Genomic DNA, 16,911 nt, shown 5'->3' with positions numbered 1-16,911 from the left:
TAGCTCTCAAACTTCTAAGCAAAAACTCTGTTTTGGCGGAATAGAGTTTCTAGTAACTTTCGAGCAGTTCTTTCCCTCATTCTTCAAAAACCTTTACCTACATTGTAGGAAAATTTATTGAACAAACCCATGGAGAAGTTAGTTTATCTAGGAAGATCTTTGCATCCTTGGGATCCCACAATAAATTTAAGAACGATCTTGGCTACCCATGGTGGTTCTTAACAAAATTCCAGTCAAGAGCAAAGCTGGCTTAATACTCAAGCAACTGAAACAGTCCCACCAAAAACAAAATAAAAAATAATAAAAAAAACCTCCCCTGGTAGGCTCATCTTAGGCCAGCCCACTGCAAAATATGCTTCGAAGACAATGGATAAAAAAACCTCCCTCAATGAATTCATCTTAGACCCCCAAATGCATTGAGCCGCTCAAGAGGATAATCAATGAACACCCTAAATGGTTACTCACCCAGTAAGGTCATCAGCTTGGGATGGCACAGTGGCCAAACCATGACATGCCACATTAGTGTGCGAGTGACAAGAAAGCTACAGCATTTTCCTAAAACCATTTGAAATCGAATAATTTTAACTTCAAAACCAAACTAGAGTTTGAAAAAGTTTCAATAGAAGAACTTTCAAAAGAAAATACCGGCGAAACAAGCATAAGAGAAAAGCATTAACACCTGGGCAAGTTTCATAAACACCAGCTGCAATATAGCAATACATAAAACCAACCATGCAGAATATCATAAGCTAAATAAAACCAAAGGCTTGTCCATAAACAAGTAAATTGCATGTGAAAATTGTCTATCATGTACTATAAAATCCATGAGTAATTAAAAAAAAACAAAGAGAATTAAGATTGTCCTAAGTCCTAGACAACTGACAGCTCTCCGCATCGCTACATTTGTACAGTCATGGTAACATATGCATCTTTTCTTTACCATCTCTTTACACCATAAAAGCTTGTACAGACATTTATCTCCTGTGCAGGGGCAGCAGGTAATGGTAACCAACTGAGCCTCAGGCTTGGCATATAAACTATAACCTCGAACTACAGAATGTACAGTTTCCAGTACAAGCAACATTTTTATTTCCAGCCAGCTTGTACCTGCCCACTAAATAGATAAAAGAGGGAGCTCACACTAGCCTCAGTTAGCTGTACAACTTCGTTCCTATGCCATCTAAGAGGAATATGGGGACTGCAGTCCAATCCTCCTTTCTGTGAAAGAAAGAAAGAAAGAAAAACCCATTAGACTGGCCAAGTATTAAAGAGGCTGTGGGAGATCAAAAGGAGGCACTAGAAATATAAATGCAAGGGATAAGCTCGTAGAAACAGAACCACCATCGCTTTATGCAAAGTTCATGCAGAAAAGATGGAATAGTAAGCATGCACTCCAGAAGTCGCATGATGGTAGAACTTATGTAAAATCCAAAAGGTGGCTTTTCTTTTGAGCACAAAGGGAGATATAGATTCACGAAGTGAAAGTAATAGCAAAGAGAAGTATGCATTACCCCCAGCTGCAACGAGTTTCTCTACACGAGCAACTATATGCTTTCCGTAAGTATATTTCTTCAGCGCATTCAAGTGGACCTTTATTCGTGAAAGGATCAACTCGCGTTGCTGATCATCACAAGTCTCCAATACTTTCTGTACAACATAGTTAGCAAATTGATCTTTCATCATGGCCTGCCATTCACACAGGGAAAAGGGAGAGCGTATAAGTGAGATGCCTAAATGTTCCCATAAACAAGTATCTATTTTTTCTTTTTCATCGATGAATAGTTATCAACCAAAAGTGTATTTTTCCATTAGTAGGAAATGATTCTTAAATTACAAGGAACAAGCCATATATGATTGTCTCCAAATAGAGATTTTTCCTCTCTGTTGTTGATAGGTAGCGACAACATCATTTAGTGAACTATAACCAAACAATTCAGACCAAATAGAGATTTTTCCTTTGTTTCTCATTTTCTGAGCGCCTAAAGCATGAACTGCAGTATATCTGTAACTTTGAAACTCTGAAGTGGTAAATATTTGTCAATTTTTCGTAACTTTTTCTCCCTTCTCTTTTTCACTATAGATACAGCATGATTGAGCAAAAGGTATTGCTCACAGTTTATGTATCACGTAGGAAAGCAAAGCTTTTAACGAGAATGACAAAATCGTTCAACACTGCAGAGGACCGGTCAACTTTAAAACATATGTAAATTCAAATATTGTATGAAAACAATGATGTAGCATTCATAAAGAGGAAGTCAGGATATGCTCATAATGTGGAGCTTGCTAAAGTGAAACTGAAAATTACTGAATGAATAAGAAAAATAGTGGAAATTTCTCACTGCATAGGAAAACAATAAAGTGAAGCCATTAAAGCTGTAGCCAAAGCCCAAAGACATGCTCAACACAAGGCAGGCAGAACACTTGATCTCATGCCTTGGTTTTCCAGGAGAGATGGATAATGTTACCATAATCATGCCATAACTCATAATAAAAGACAACAACAACAAACCTGGAGTGGCTCATTTTCATCAGTGGAGCCAAGCATCTCGTTTACCAAAATTTGACGCTCTTCGGGGCCACCAAAAGTCAAACACTTCTCAACGACATTTGATGCAAACTTCTGTTGGCTCATCTGAACTATCTGTCCAGCTAATTTCTTGATAATGGCAGATCGCTCATGAGGTTTTCCATGCTCCAACACATGCTGTTACAATTCAAGCAATATAGAAGTGAGAGGATCCATAATAGCACACAGTACAAACCAAGAAGACTCCATAACAACATAGTCTGGTGGAACTCATACATTATGCTACAATGAAATAGATATCAGACCAAAGAGATAAAGAGATACAAATGTAAGCCATGCAGATCTGAAGACACTATATATTCTAGGCACAAAACAAATTTCAACAAAGCAACAATGAAGCCAAGCCAGTAAACATTAGAAGTTTGACAAGGCAAAGCAGCTGTGTCAAAGAATGCATCGCATAAAGAAACTGGATATTTTTGATAGCAATGCAATGTAACAGGCGGCAATATCTGGTTCATATGTCAAAGTGCCTTTTTCTTTACATCATGTAAAGTGTCAAAAAGAAAAGCATACCCTTGCTGCCTCCATCCGAGCTTCGTAGGATCTCTTTAACAAAATGCTGAAGGGGTTGAAATAGATTGCTTAAGTTCAGTCACAATATCATGACACTAGATAAAATGTCCACCAGTACAGAATAGAATTTTGACTACTTGGAAGAATGTAATATGTGCTTATCATGAGGTGGTTAAAAATACAGCCCACTTGATTTGCGAAACAAAGACAAGTTTAGAAGGAGATCTTGGTCGAAGATAGAAACAGATCTTCAAAATAATGGCCTCTTTCAAGAGGTTAGTGGCAAGTTCTTGGAGAAGCCTCCAATCAATGGGGATTATAGCAGGACCAACCTTGAATGGAAGTATGTATGCCAAGGATGTATGTTCTGTAAGCCAAACATTAACATGCAAGAATACTGTTCGAGTTAACTGTATATTCGCATTGTCAATGTTTGCAGCTGATGGTAATATTAAATAAAAGATGTCCTTTTGGTTTAGTTAAATACAATCATCTTAGGCAAGCAATGACAATATTTAGAGAGTCACAGAATGGGTGGAATTTCATTATAACTATTAACTTATGAAAAACAATATCATGCAAAATTACAAAAGAAAAGAATTTAAATGCTTAATGATCATCAGGAAAATTCACAGAAAAGCTATCGATCCACATAACATGAACATAATGTGTTTATCTTGTAATGTAAAGAAGTTTAACAGATAGAACAGTGAGAAACTTCGTATTGGAGAAATCCAGAGATGCTACAAACCTGGACAACATAATTCCCATACTGATCTTGTGCCAACATGCAAACAGATTGCAAAATTTCATCCATCACAATTTGTTGAGTTTTAGGATCATCACAGTGCTCTAATACCCTCTGAGTTAGGAAAGCAAAATGTTAAGTCCATGAAGCACTGACTAACATACAAATTTAAGCATCGATGCAAGTATAAGAAAGTTCATGAATTCCATACCTGTATCACACGACAACCATATGGATGAGTTGATAAAATCACGACTTGATCATAGAAGGTTGAGATGATAAACTGAATGGCATCCTGAGGGACACACTCGATACATTTTTGAATAACATGGTTTCCATTTTGATCACGTACACAGCGCATGATGTGGCCATCAAGCTCCATAACCATTTTTGTCTTCTGGTCCAAATCAACAACTTCGATCGCCTGCAGCAATGGTATGTACATATAGTTGACTTGCACCCACATTGAGCCATCTATTTGCATTATAATCGATATGTATCCATTTAATTCAAGCATGATCAAATGGAAGATCAGAAAAATATGATGAGTTAAGTACAGCAGCGGAATTCTTAGAACTTTCTTCTGCAGTTCAATGCGGAAAAACACAACTTTTGTCAGTTCAGTTGATATTTTCAGAACTTTCCCAAAAGATGGGCACCATCTCCATTCAACTAATAATTACAATATTATCTAGCATGCAAGAAGCTAAGAGAATGAGGGGAGAAAGATAGAAGCCAACAAAATAATACCAACCGGAGTTAATATGAGACATAACACACCTGAGCAAACAAGGACCAGATGGCCCAATTTTCTGAGGCCATTATTTATATACCAAGCTACTTGTTAATGTAGGACAAATATAACATGAGAAATATCTAAAGACTTTTCAAACAATCGAGTACAAAACAGTCATGTTTATTCATGTTATGTGGGTGTGCTGAGAAAGGATGTGCTAGAATACACACATCTGAGACTGGACCTTGATATCAGCAGCCAAACATGTTTTTACATGTCACAAACGATTAGAACTTCACAATGAAATTACAAATTCACCATTTCTTAAACTAAAATTATTTGTTTAATATAAACACCTATAAGTGAATAGAACAACTTACAGACAGTACGGTAAAATGTTGGTTGATAACTTGATATTATCATTGATGGTCGAATTTCCTAGCTTCCCTTTCAAATGAGAGAGATGCCTTGACTATGAATATAATGGAAAAGGGTTCTGATATAGAGATTCGAGTACCTGAAGATATTAATCAAGTTCTACATACCCATACAAAAATCTATATAGTATCCTATTTTTAAAACATCATTTCGATGGATTTTTAACCATAATTAGCCCCTTAAGCAGTGTTATAGACTTCAGTGTTGAACATCAATGACCAAAATATATATTTCAACACGTCATTTATAATTCACCAAATAAATCTTCTCCATCTCCACTCAAACATCTGATATCAAGATTTGCAGCTTGCCCCAGATTGAGTTCATCCAAAGTCCACCTTCACAAGTATTAGCCCATCAGCAAGTAAAATTCTTCTAAAGTTTCACCTCTGCCACACAACCACACAAGAGTCCAAGACATGCTCGTTAAAGCACCTTCCTATTTCTTACAGAAACATTTCTGACCACTTATTTGTGTTCCCTCAGAAAAGATTGATTTCTTTTAAGCGTAGAATATTTTTATGGACCCAAAAGATCTGCTTGCTAGGTTTGGATAGCACGGCTTAATAGGGCTCAAAATTTTATCTTGATTTTCTAACTGGTGTTCTGGTCCAAAATATTCTGCACAAATCATGCTTAATGGATTAATTTGTGTTCTAAAATTAGGTATACTAAAAATCTGAACAGGTGAACCAATATACAACAGTCTTCCAAAATCTGAAATGACAATAGCTAAAGAAAACTCAAAAGAATCTCTGAAACAAGAACCAGATGAAGCCACATGTCAACTTTGGCAAAATACCAATGGGCAGAATTTTCATGATTGGGAATTCTCAAGTTGTGTGCTAGGCAGCATTGCTCCTTTTACGTCGTTTATGATCAATTGAGAATATTAAGAGCAGCATCAAACAACAACAACAACAAAAAATTGGCAACTACTTAAGCAGCAAGGAGTTAAGGTTTGTTTTTTAATTAATTCAATAATTTTTTCACAATTCTGGTCGCTCTAGATTGAAAAATATCATTACAAAAGAGTAGTTCTTGGTTATAGTCCGGTCACCTTGAACAGACAAAGTAACACATATACTCTGTGACTGCCTATTGAGCTGTGGATCCATATTCATTCCATAATGAACAATAACTTCAGTGAGACAGCTGCTGGAAGTGCTTCCTAACAATAAAGATGAGAAAACAGGAGGAGAAACCTGCTATAAGTAGAAGCAAGTTGAAACACAAAAGCGGATAAGCTGAAAGCAATTTGCCTTTTTTTCGGGCCTTTTTGGGGGAAAGGCTGTGTGAAGGGTTAAGAAGGCAAGCATGCACAACAAATTATCTCTCTCATAACAGGTAAAACAAGTATAAAAGATTCTTTAAAGATGAGAACCACCACACCAAGGCGGGGTTCCTAGGAGAAAAGGTCATACAGTTAGCAGTAATATTGGGCATATCTAGGAGCACATATCCATTATACGCAGGATGAGAAAGTATGAATAAGACAAATAAGAAATGACTATCTGTATTCATTTATATGAAAATGTAAGTTATCCCAAATTTCACCTTGATATCAGAGTAGCAAAGAGCAAAACACTTAAGGCACAACCAAAAAAAACAGCCACCATAAACAGGATTTGTTATAGCAAAAAGAGCTAATATAATGTTTCTGCTTCATATTCACCAAAAAATATATATGGAGCTAAAGATACCTTTTGGATCACTCGACAGCCATACATCTGAAGGCTGAGAGCCAACACATGCCCATTAAGTTGGTTGGCCAATTCCCTTCTCTGAGCTGAACTCCCATGCTCAAAAAACTAACATAAAGGCAAATCATAAGCTTTTTTATAAAAAAAAATTGCACCCTAAAAGTAATGAAAAACTAGCACTAGAGAACCTAATTGCAGAGGGGGTGGGATCACCTTTTGGACCACATAATTTCCAAAAACATCCGTCATCAGTGATAGTGCATGAGGGATGACTTCTTCAAAAACCATGTTTTTCTCTTCAGTGGTTGATGTTTCAAGTTTCTGTTGTATGAAACGACTCCCATACTGGTCAGCACTGGACATAGCAAATAAAGCTGTTTAGGTACACAAATGCCTTGATGAGTGTTAAACATTATAAGAAATGTAGAACCAGGATTTTTAAGTCCAGATCATAGGGTTGTAACTGAGGCAATAGTTGGTAAACCTCAGTTTGCATTCAGGATTACATGGTAACAGGCAATAAGCTGACTCAGTATCAGGACATATTAGCTAATCCAGCCCTGCATTGCCCATTTTTTTTATTAATTGCTCTCTAAAGATACATATATACCACATTTCAGTTAAAAGCAAGTACAACATCAAGAGCTATTAGGTTCCATGTACAATTTTGAAATATCATGGAAAAAAACATGGTATTATCTAAGGTTTGCCGAACCGGTACCAGGACCCGTACTGGTCGGCGTCCGGTATAGTTCAGTACTATACCAAACCGGTATAGATAGGGCGTCACGGACCGGCACGCCCTTTTTTTTTTTAAGTTTTCAAGAATATTTAATTCATCATCTTTTTTTGAACTTTGTCAATGATTTTAAGTCTAATTTGATTTTTATGTTTTCTTATTTTTTTATGTTTTTTTAATGTTTCTATGATCTCAGTTTAATCTAGATGATGCAACTTATTGCTTAAAAATGATACAAATCATAAAATAATTAGTGAGATGTTGCATTCTACAATGAACAACATAAAATATCCTCAAATCAAGTAGTGTCATGAAAATTAAAAAAATAATACAAGCCCATAGATCGTCCATAGATCTACAATATATAAAAAAATCAAGCCCAAATCGAAAATTTTGGCATGATCTCCCTTTACTTTGCAATTTTTGAGATATTTTTTCAAGCCCCCACCCCTCCTAAAAAAAAAAGGAGGGAATGATGTAGAAAAGAGGAAGCACACCTTATTTAGCCTTGGATCTTCCTTCTGATAGCCTGAATCGAAGGTGTTATTTTTGGAGTATTTGGGAAGGAAAAGCGGCGGAACCGCTTTCAAATGCTGTTGGGAAGGCCTTCTCGAGCCTTCCCAACGGCCATCTGATACTTTAAAAGAATCATGTGGCAATCATTCAAGGAACAATGTCAACCCGATTTGGAACCGGGTTAACTCGGCCAATTCACACCAAGTATGCACCGAACCGATCAGTTCCGATCGGTAAGAGACCGATTCCGACCGGTTCTATAGAAGTTCCGGACGGTACGGGGCTGCAACCAAAAAAATTAGTCGAATCGACCCAGTTTCGCACCGGAGCAGCTCGGCACTGCCTAAACTAGGCGGTTCGGCGGTCCTTGGTATTATCTAATAAGTATCAATGATATCATCCAGAGTGATGAAGAGAACAATATTGAAATGTCAAGATCTGAATGCACGTTGAGCATACCTGAACTCAACCACATGGCCAGCAATTTCAGCAAGCTCAAAACATCTTGTCTTGTTGCTCTTGAACTCATCCAGAAGTGAGGATGGAAAATTTTCATCCATGTTGCCAGTTGGACCACAATGCCAGGAGCCCATGACACTCCCAGTTAAATTTCTCAAGCCAGAAGGAAATCGCATGTTGCGCTCACCATGCCTAAGAGGACTGCCAGGTCCAACTGGAGAAGCAATGGGACTTGCCAAAGGGCTTCCTGGATATGACATACCCAGGCCAAAAGCAGGATTCCCATAGAAACTTTGATTTAATGCTCCAGATTTACCTAGAAGCGGCATCCCATACTGTTTCTGCGGTTGAAGCAATGTCCCCCCATAAGCTTTCTGCAATCCAAGTAAATCCATATAAGAATTTCCAACAAAACCTGTTTCTGCAGCAGGATTGCTATGGGTAGCTGCAACTTGTGCTGTATATTCGACTGCCTTCAGATACTGAACATAAAGCGGGTCAGCAAGGGGTGACTGAAGAGCTGTTGCAGTCTGATTGCCAATTCGACCAAGATTCTGCAAGTCTGCTTGACTAGTTAAATTTGGGGGTGCAAATATACCACCTCCTAAGCCCCTGCAGTCCATACCAAGAGATACAGATGCAGCAGCAGCAGAAGCAGTTTCAAACAAAGAAGGCAAATTTCCTGTTCCAATATGATTCACTGTCATCGATGGTAACACAGAATTCGCAGAGAACCCACTCAATCCATAACCTGTAAATGCTGTATCAACAGTATCAAGATTCTGATACTGTGAAGATGAACCAGCAGCGGATCTGTGTGGTTCAGCAGGTGCATTTGGCCGTGGAACTGAATTTCTTGGGTCAATTTGACCTGTACCACTCCTGGCTGAATCAGCATATGAAGACTTAGATGACTGTGGAATAGAAGACACCCGTAAATATTCTGGATCAGAATTTTTCAGGAAAGTGTGTTGCTTGACATGGTTTTGACCGCTTTGCGAATCAAAAAGAAAAGACTGGTGGTTGTTGAATCCTGGTTGAAGCTTCAACTGGGAAATATTGACACTGTCCATTGCAGCTGCAGTTGACAAGCTTATGCCTGATAACGCAGCTATAAGATCATCAGATTCAGCAATGCCAGAGGAGCCACCATTGAAGGAAGATGAGCCATTGTTATGTTTCTTGTCATTGGCATTAAACCTCACACCAACTGGTGGAAGGCAAGGACTGGGAGCCCTTGCCACCAGCTGAGGATCAGGAGTGGTGCTTCTCTCTAGGGCTGATCCTGAAACAGGTGCGAAGTTATGAGATGCCGATGCATCAACATTCTGAAGTCCAGGGACACTATGAACATAACCCCCAGAATTTTTCCCATCTAAACACGCAATTTCTTTATGCAGAGCAAGATGAGACTCAGCAGATCCTAATGGTTCGACACCGTCAACAAGTGCATTGCGACTTCCTGGGTGAGAGGAATGGCCTGACATGGAAGTTCCACGGCCAAGGTCATCCTGTAATAAATGATAGCCAAATCTCATCAAGGCTTCGCAGTATAGTACCAGACCAAATTTATGAAAACAATGTAAAGGCAGATACCTGTATGTAAAAAATGGACATAAAATTTTAAACCGATCCTAATCTTATACATGGCACATGAATGAGCAAGTCTCATTGCTTTATATTTGATAAAATGTAAGGCATCTGACAAAGTAGACAGGATGCATGGCCATGAGAAACCAGGACGGCTGCTGGCAAACTAATGGTTGATTTATCATTTTCATCATCTTTCATATGTAATCTTAAATGGGGAAATAATTAGCCGGTGATACATTTAAATTAAAGGCAAGTGCTAGGCAAGTGCTGGGCAAGCAACAATGGCTGCGGATGATTGGGTACAATAGAGAATAAAAGTTGACAAATTGTAATCAACAGCCTTAGTCTAATATGATACTTAAATCATTTGAAAGTTCGGATTTTAAAAAATTGAGAAAGTTTTTTATTTGGCTAACATAATAAAGTCATTGCCCCAGATTTGGAATACATATCATGAGACTCTATAGGATTCACAACTACCACAATGACAAAATCATAGTTGTTTTAAAGTTCAAAAGTTGCAAAATTGCTAATATAATATAGCCATTGCCCCAGATTTGGAATACATATCATGAGACTATACAGGATTCACAACGACCACAATGACAAAATCATCGTTGTCTTAAGGCTCAAAAGTTATAGCGATGGTGCTTTCAGCAATTCTAAGCTGAAGCAACATACATCTGTAGACTAAGTCCTGCCCAATTTGAAATTATATGCATTCATCATTACCTCATTTATTGTTCTCCTTGCCGATTCCTGCCTCATTAATTAACTTTAAAAATACGCAAGAACAGAAAACAATATAGACCATACCAATTGCCAAATTTTCTTCTTTCTTAACCATCATTTACATCAACCATTAGATGTTGATGCATAAACAACCAAATACTTTAGCTCCCATACATAACCTTCGAGGGGGTCTAGCAATACACCATTGTAGGTGTCCCTGTTTTTATCTTTTAGAACAATTAAAGATGAATGACAGAGCCATTCCTCCAATCTCACATCCCACAAATTGCTTGAGACACTTTAGTCACACCAGATTTATACAGGTTAAAATGTGACATGGACTTCTCCATGCAGAGGATCTGAAAACTGTCGCACTATTTAACATTTAGTTATATGCATAATGGTGGGTATTCCCTACGATTGGTCAGTTCATAGCTGGACGGTTGTAAATTAGGGAGCAAGATTCGTCCCAACCAAAAAAAAGGGAAAAGAAAAAAAAAAAGTTCTCTGCCTTTTAGACTGAGAACGTTATATATGGATTCGCAGTGCAGTAATACAAACTTACAAAGCATAGAAGGGAAGTATATGAAAAGATAATAAAAATGAGGCACAATGATGAACATATGAATAAACTAAGAGTTCGTAAATTAGTTGTGGCAAGAGAAGAGACAATGAATCAAAAGGCCAAATTTAACAAGGAAAAAAGCAAGGACAGGATAAATAACAACAGAAGTGGACAGATAACCCAAGTTTCCGCTATATTAGAAATTTAAGCTGACTAGGTTAGTGATGATGGATATAATAGGCAAGCTATGAAACAAAGGCCTCATCAGCTTTAAAGGTACTAAAGCATAAAAGACAAAGGAACAGAAAAGGAGAAACAGCAGTTGAATAACTGGTACGGGATAAAATGGGTAAGTTATTACAAATAGCCGGATGGGGACTAGGGGAACCAGAGCATTCAAAGCACCGAATATAAAAGGCAATCAGGTATATGATGCAATATGAAGCTTAAAAGGACAAACAAAATGAGTATGCAAGCTAGTGACACAAATGCGAGCAAGAAGTACCACATGTGATAAAGCAGCTAATTGAGTAGAATTCAGTATACTTTAAACCACATGAAAAGAGCATTTCTAATACAGGACAAATCTGTTTGTCTAATAGATCCTGCATAAAGTCCAAATGGCACAAGGATAATAATCTCCTTAAAGAAAGAACAAAGTAATCTTAATCATATATATTCTGTTTCAAAATTTATAATTAATTCAGTAACCTTTGGGTGTATGGAGCACTGCACCATTCCCGTTGATACGAAACATAGTCAAAGAAATGAAAATCAAAAGCTTCACTTTCAAGTTTTAAAGAAAATGATGAGTCAGAAAGTACAGTGTTGGTAATAAATCTGCAGGAGGCAGCAAATCGCAGGCTGCAATAACTTGCAGGTGTTAGGGTGGCCTAATCGAATACATTAGGTTTTTCCACACATATACCTTAATTAACAAGACTGATCAAGGAATTTCATGTGGAGGGATTTTTTAAAAAAATATTAAGACTCCAATAAATCAAATACAACTAAAAAAGTAAGTAAATTACATACAACTAAATCAGCAAGATTTTAGAGTTCTTTCATGTGTACACAAATTTCATGCAGAGCCTTTTTTTTCTTATTAATCTCCTCCCCCCCCCCTTCTTGTACCGCTTATTATCTTGCATATACAACCTTTTAATCTAGGTCAACCTAGCATAATATAATTCCATATGAGGGAGTTACCCCTGGTCAATATTCCTGTTCTCTTAACCAGTCCAGCCCTAGCTTCCCTACTTCAAAAATACAATTCTTCAACTAGGTCACCAGATCTCTTCCACACCAATACACTCAAAATCATCACAAAAGATGCCTTATCAGAGAACAAGATATGAGATCCAAAGATGGATAGCTTTTTATAATTTTCTCCTTTCTAGCCTCCACATTTTCATGCCATGAATGTCATTTGTTCCCCCTACAATCTTAATTGTTTTCTCACATTATGTGAACCCTGCAAAATATAAGTCTTAAATAGCTATGATTTGGTGTGCACATGTCCATGTTTTACTGCATGACGAGCATGTGTAGAACATAAACAAGTTGTGAAGCAGCCCCAGAGCACTTACATGATTCCATATGTATCGATTATATGCCAAGGATTTTTTAGTGCCAACCATGCCATCGAGGCCTTCAATCTTAGTAGCTGACCCCGTACCAATTAAGGATTAGGTTGGTCAGTTTGGTAAACCTCCATACCAGCACATGGTGTAAAACTGAAGGCAAGATAGCAGCTGTACTATATGTCAGTATGGTACCATATCGAGTCCTTGTATTATGAGGTACACATATAGTATGGCATATATGAGATACTATATGTCTGTATGGTACCTTAGTGACCCCCCATACTATATTGGGTACTATATGGTAATGTCGGTACGTAGAACCTTGAATGCTAGTTTATGTCATCCCATGCCACCAAATTGCTGGCATTGGGCGCAGGGGTGCCAAGATACCCTGCATATTGATTCATGCTCACCCGTATCGAGCAGTGTTGGTTCAGCACAAGACAATTTGGGTTAGGACCTCATGATGTTGAGTGCTTTTGGGAGAAAATAATTCTTTGTTTTGGCACCACACTACACATGTCAACATGGCAGAGCAGGCACTATACCAGCAGGGATGCCCATAGGCACCAACACTCAAATTCATGCATATTCATGTACGAAGATATCTAACCCCCAATCTAGTAGTTACAAAGGTCAAGGAGTCAAATCCTGACATCAGCACTCCTAACAGAGGAAACACCACAGACTTTTTTGTTTTATCTAATTTCCACATTTCCTTTATGTTATTTAATGTTGACTAGGCATTGGTGCATCAAAAGGCAGTTGTCACTATAGGAACCTTCAATTTTAACAATATAGCTGAACCAGAGTCAATCCTGTTCTGGCCTTAAAAGGATTTTGAGTTTCCTACAGAATCCACCATAAGTTGTTGCTATTACAATTCCATCTAAATGACTTCTTATTTTTTTTTTACCTTTTAAAAATGACTTTTAATTTTGTCTCATTTGAACAAAGTACAATAAGCAAACACTTCTGTTCATTTTTCAGAATCATAAACTAGTTCTCACCCTTAAATCCATTTCAGATAAGTATAGAACACATTTTTGTTAGGAGTCTAGGAAATTATCAAGATAACATAACCGCAAAAGGGTTGACGGTGCAAGGAAAGTGTTTTACTGAAGTGAATAACAGAAGAAAGTATGAAGTCATTTACATCACTACCTAGAATATTCTCTTAGTCTGGATAGATTTTTCTATGCTTCATCATCAGCTTCAACCTTCAGATTTCATATAGAGATATTTTCTGCTACATCTAATGCAAATTCCCAGTATGACCGGATATTTACATGTAAAGTCATGCATCTCACTTCTAAGCAGCTTGGACCTGTTTCAGTCCCTTCTATACGCTAACCTTTAGTACTTAAACTCCACCATATTTACCCTCCAATAAATTCCAAGAAAGAAAAGGTGATAGATACATGATCCGAAATGAAGTGTAAATTTATTAAATCTGAAACCACAGCAAATCATTAATTGATTCTTCTATTTGAATAAATCACATCCGTTCCAAGTTCCCATAGCTAGTAAAGAAAAACAACAACATCAATGTATATTTATAAGTGCACCTTTGGCGAAATAAGAAACCATGTTAAACTTCCTATGTTTTTCCTTTATATACCTTATCTCTAGACCTTTCAAGTAAACTAAATAAACCCAAAAAATAAAATTTTGTATAGAAGGCGAATGTATTCATATTTTCGCTCTTATCATAGATGTCTACAATTAAACCATACTTCAGGCGATTCAGCTACTTCTCCTGATTTACAAATCATTTCCATCTCTAACCACTACAATCACTCTGCATAAGCCCCTTGCAAAAGGAGGAAGGAAAAGATACAGGGGAAACCACTCCTATGAATTCACACATATTTTTTAACATTAAACAATTTACAGGAAAGACCTCTTTCATTCCAGCTGTTGTATTAAATATTGGGGCCTTCTCATCATATGCTTATTAATGATTTGCTTGGCTGACCATTTATAAAATAAAAAGATGATCTAGAAAGAGACAATCGAGCTATCAAATAACAGGATTCGGAAAAAGAAAAAAATGATGCTGAAATTTGGTTGCGAGTGTTTCCATTTTGATTTTTACTACAGTTATATCATTGACCGTGTCCTACAAAATCGAATCGAATGCAAGTAGATGTGTGCCTCCAGATATGGCAAGAAACAAATTGTCCTCTATATTTTTTATGCACCGAAATGAGAATTACCATAAGCACGTAGAAAGGGAAAATGATACATGTATCAGCATGTACAAGTAAAGTCATATAATTAGGGAAAGAAAAGAGCCCAGTAGAAAATAAAGATACTTCACCAAAGCATCGTAATGTCTCCAGCTACAAAATAGAAAAATCAGGCACGAGAACTCCTCATGGTTGTCGCTCATAGGAAATATTATACAAGTAAAGGTTTCAGCATGCAAGAATTATAATGTTAAAAATTGGGGGAAAATGAAAAAGATTAAATTTTTACAGTTGCAATATTTAAGTAAAGTCAAATAGCAATGGAACGTTCAAACTACAAGGAAACAGAATATATATTTCGTGCCACCGGAAATCACCTGAAGAATATCAGCAAAGCTCTTCTGTCGGCAGAGTGACAAGCCGATCAGCCCATCTCCTCCTTGGTTCAGCCACTCCCCAGAACCAGGCACCGCCCTCAGGTCGCCCTTGCGCTCCTCCTGCGAACCGAAGCCAGGCTGCTGCGAGAAGAGCGAGCTGTCCCTCCCTTCCCCGTCCCTGTTTGGTCCCCTCCTATCCCCGATCCCTCCCAGCACCGAGCTCCCGGCCTTAAGCCTCTGTGTGGACCTCCAGTCCTCCTTGGATAGAATCGGAGGAGGGAGGCGCGGGTTCAGATTAACATGAGAGTAGTAGTAGGAGGGGTAAGCCGGATGAGACCGGACCTCCTCCTCAGATAACAACACATTCCCATTATTTCCCGGGAAGAAATCCGGCACGCCAGCAACGACCTCCCTGCTAAAGAGCCCTCCCGCGGCGGTGAGCGACCCTTCGACGGTAGGAGGCGCGGAGCCACTCCGGTAAAGATTCAGCTCCCGCACCCGATCGCTCGCCTCCTGCCTCCTCTGCTCCAGGAGGAGCAACTCCAACTCCTCCCCACCAAATCCTTCCCCCCCGCTTCCGATCATGGACCGAACCCCTCTCTCCGATAGCATCGTTAGGGGGCTCTCAGTGACCATTCCAAAAACCCAAAAAAAAAGGAAGAAGAAGAAGAAGAAACAAAAAAGAAGAGGAGATAAAACTAAACTTCAAAACCACCCCAAAAAGAAACGAGAAAGGAGAAAAGACAGCGAAAGATGGCAGCTTGAACAGCTCCGAGACTAGAAAACCCCAAACCCGCTATGTTTTAACTGGAAAGATTGGATCTTTCGCCATTAAAACAAGGATTCACACCATTTCCCGATTGGAAACCCTAAATCCCCGGCTCGGCGACCGATCGCCACTCGGGAGGCGAAATTGCCTTAGGCGTCCGAGAGATCGAATGAAAAAGGTGCGATCTTAATACGATCGAGCTCGAAGCGATTGCCGATCGGCCATCGATTCCGCCATTGATACCCCGCTCTCCGCTCCGAGGCCCTGGAACGAGGAGAGAAGGGAAGCGAGTAGCAGCAGTGAGAGAAAGAAAGCAAGAGAACAATAGAGTGAGGTAGGTGCCTGGGGGTGATAAGCTCTAGGACTCGGACGATCTCGACCGTCTGATGGAGGAATCAGCGGTCAATGTCGGTCCAGACTGGGGAATTTCGGCATGATTAGGGTTTTTACAAGACGCCACCGCTCGGACTTTGCCGAAGCCGATTTAAAAAATAATACATTTTTTTCTCTTTCCCATTTAATGCATGCAAGGGGTTTAGCTAGATTTTATTTTTCGCTTTCTTAAATTATTATCTGATGTGTTTTCTTGTTTGAGTGGATGCGTCGTTTTCCGGCTCGTGCTCCGAACCCGCGCGGCGGAGAGATGCCGGTGTCA

The 16,911-nt window shown here is 38.6% G+C and overlaps 1 protein-coding gene across 1 annotated transcript; it reads right to left on the bottom strand.

Annotated features, from left to right (window-relative positions):
• Window positions 1-721: 721 nt before the first annotated feature.
• On the bottom strand, window positions 722-16,634 carry LOC103704151 (pumilio homolog 2-like). Its single transcript, XM_008787336.4, has 9 exons — window positions 15,488-16,634; window positions 8,443-9,953; window positions 6,942-7,083; window positions 6,729-6,836; window positions 4,063-4,275; window positions 3,855-3,965; window positions 2,510-2,704; window positions 1,512-1,686; window positions 722-1,218 (listed from the first exon to the last, which is right to left on the bottom strand). Exons 1-9 carry the CDS (start codon window positions 16,121-16,123, stop codon window positions 1,181-1,183), a joined length of 3,129 nt encoding a protein of 1,042 aa, XP_008785558.1. The 5' UTR covers window positions 16,124-16,634; the 3' UTR covers window positions 722-1,180.
• Window positions 16,635-16,911: the final 277 nt, after the last annotated feature.

The sequence above is a fragment of the Phoenix dactylifera genome, chromosome 3 (assembly GCF_009389715.1).
Source record: "Phoenix dactylifera cultivar Barhee BC4 chromosome 3, palm_55x_up_171113_PBpolish2nd_filt_p, whole genome shotgun sequence".
Lineage (NCBI taxonomy): Eukaryota > Viridiplantae > Streptophyta > Magnoliopsida > Arecales > Arecaceae > Phoenix > Phoenix dactylifera.
This window is presented reverse-complemented; position numbering and strand designations above follow the sequence as displayed.

Bases quoted from the DNA above. Each gene is read 5' to 3' on its own strand.
- LOC103704151 (XM_008787336.4), bottom strand. From the start codon at position 16,123: ATGGTCACTGAGAGCCCCCTAACGATGCTATCGGAGAGAGGGGTTCGG. The intron at 6,837-6,941 runs GTGATCCCACCC...CCTTTATGTTAG, and splicing joins GAAATTATGTGGTCCAAAAG to TTTTTTGAGCATGGGAGTTC. The intron at 1,219-1,511 runs GTAATGCATACT...TTTCTTTCACAG, and splicing joins GAAACTCGTTGCAGCTGGGG to AAAGGAGGATTGGACTGCAG.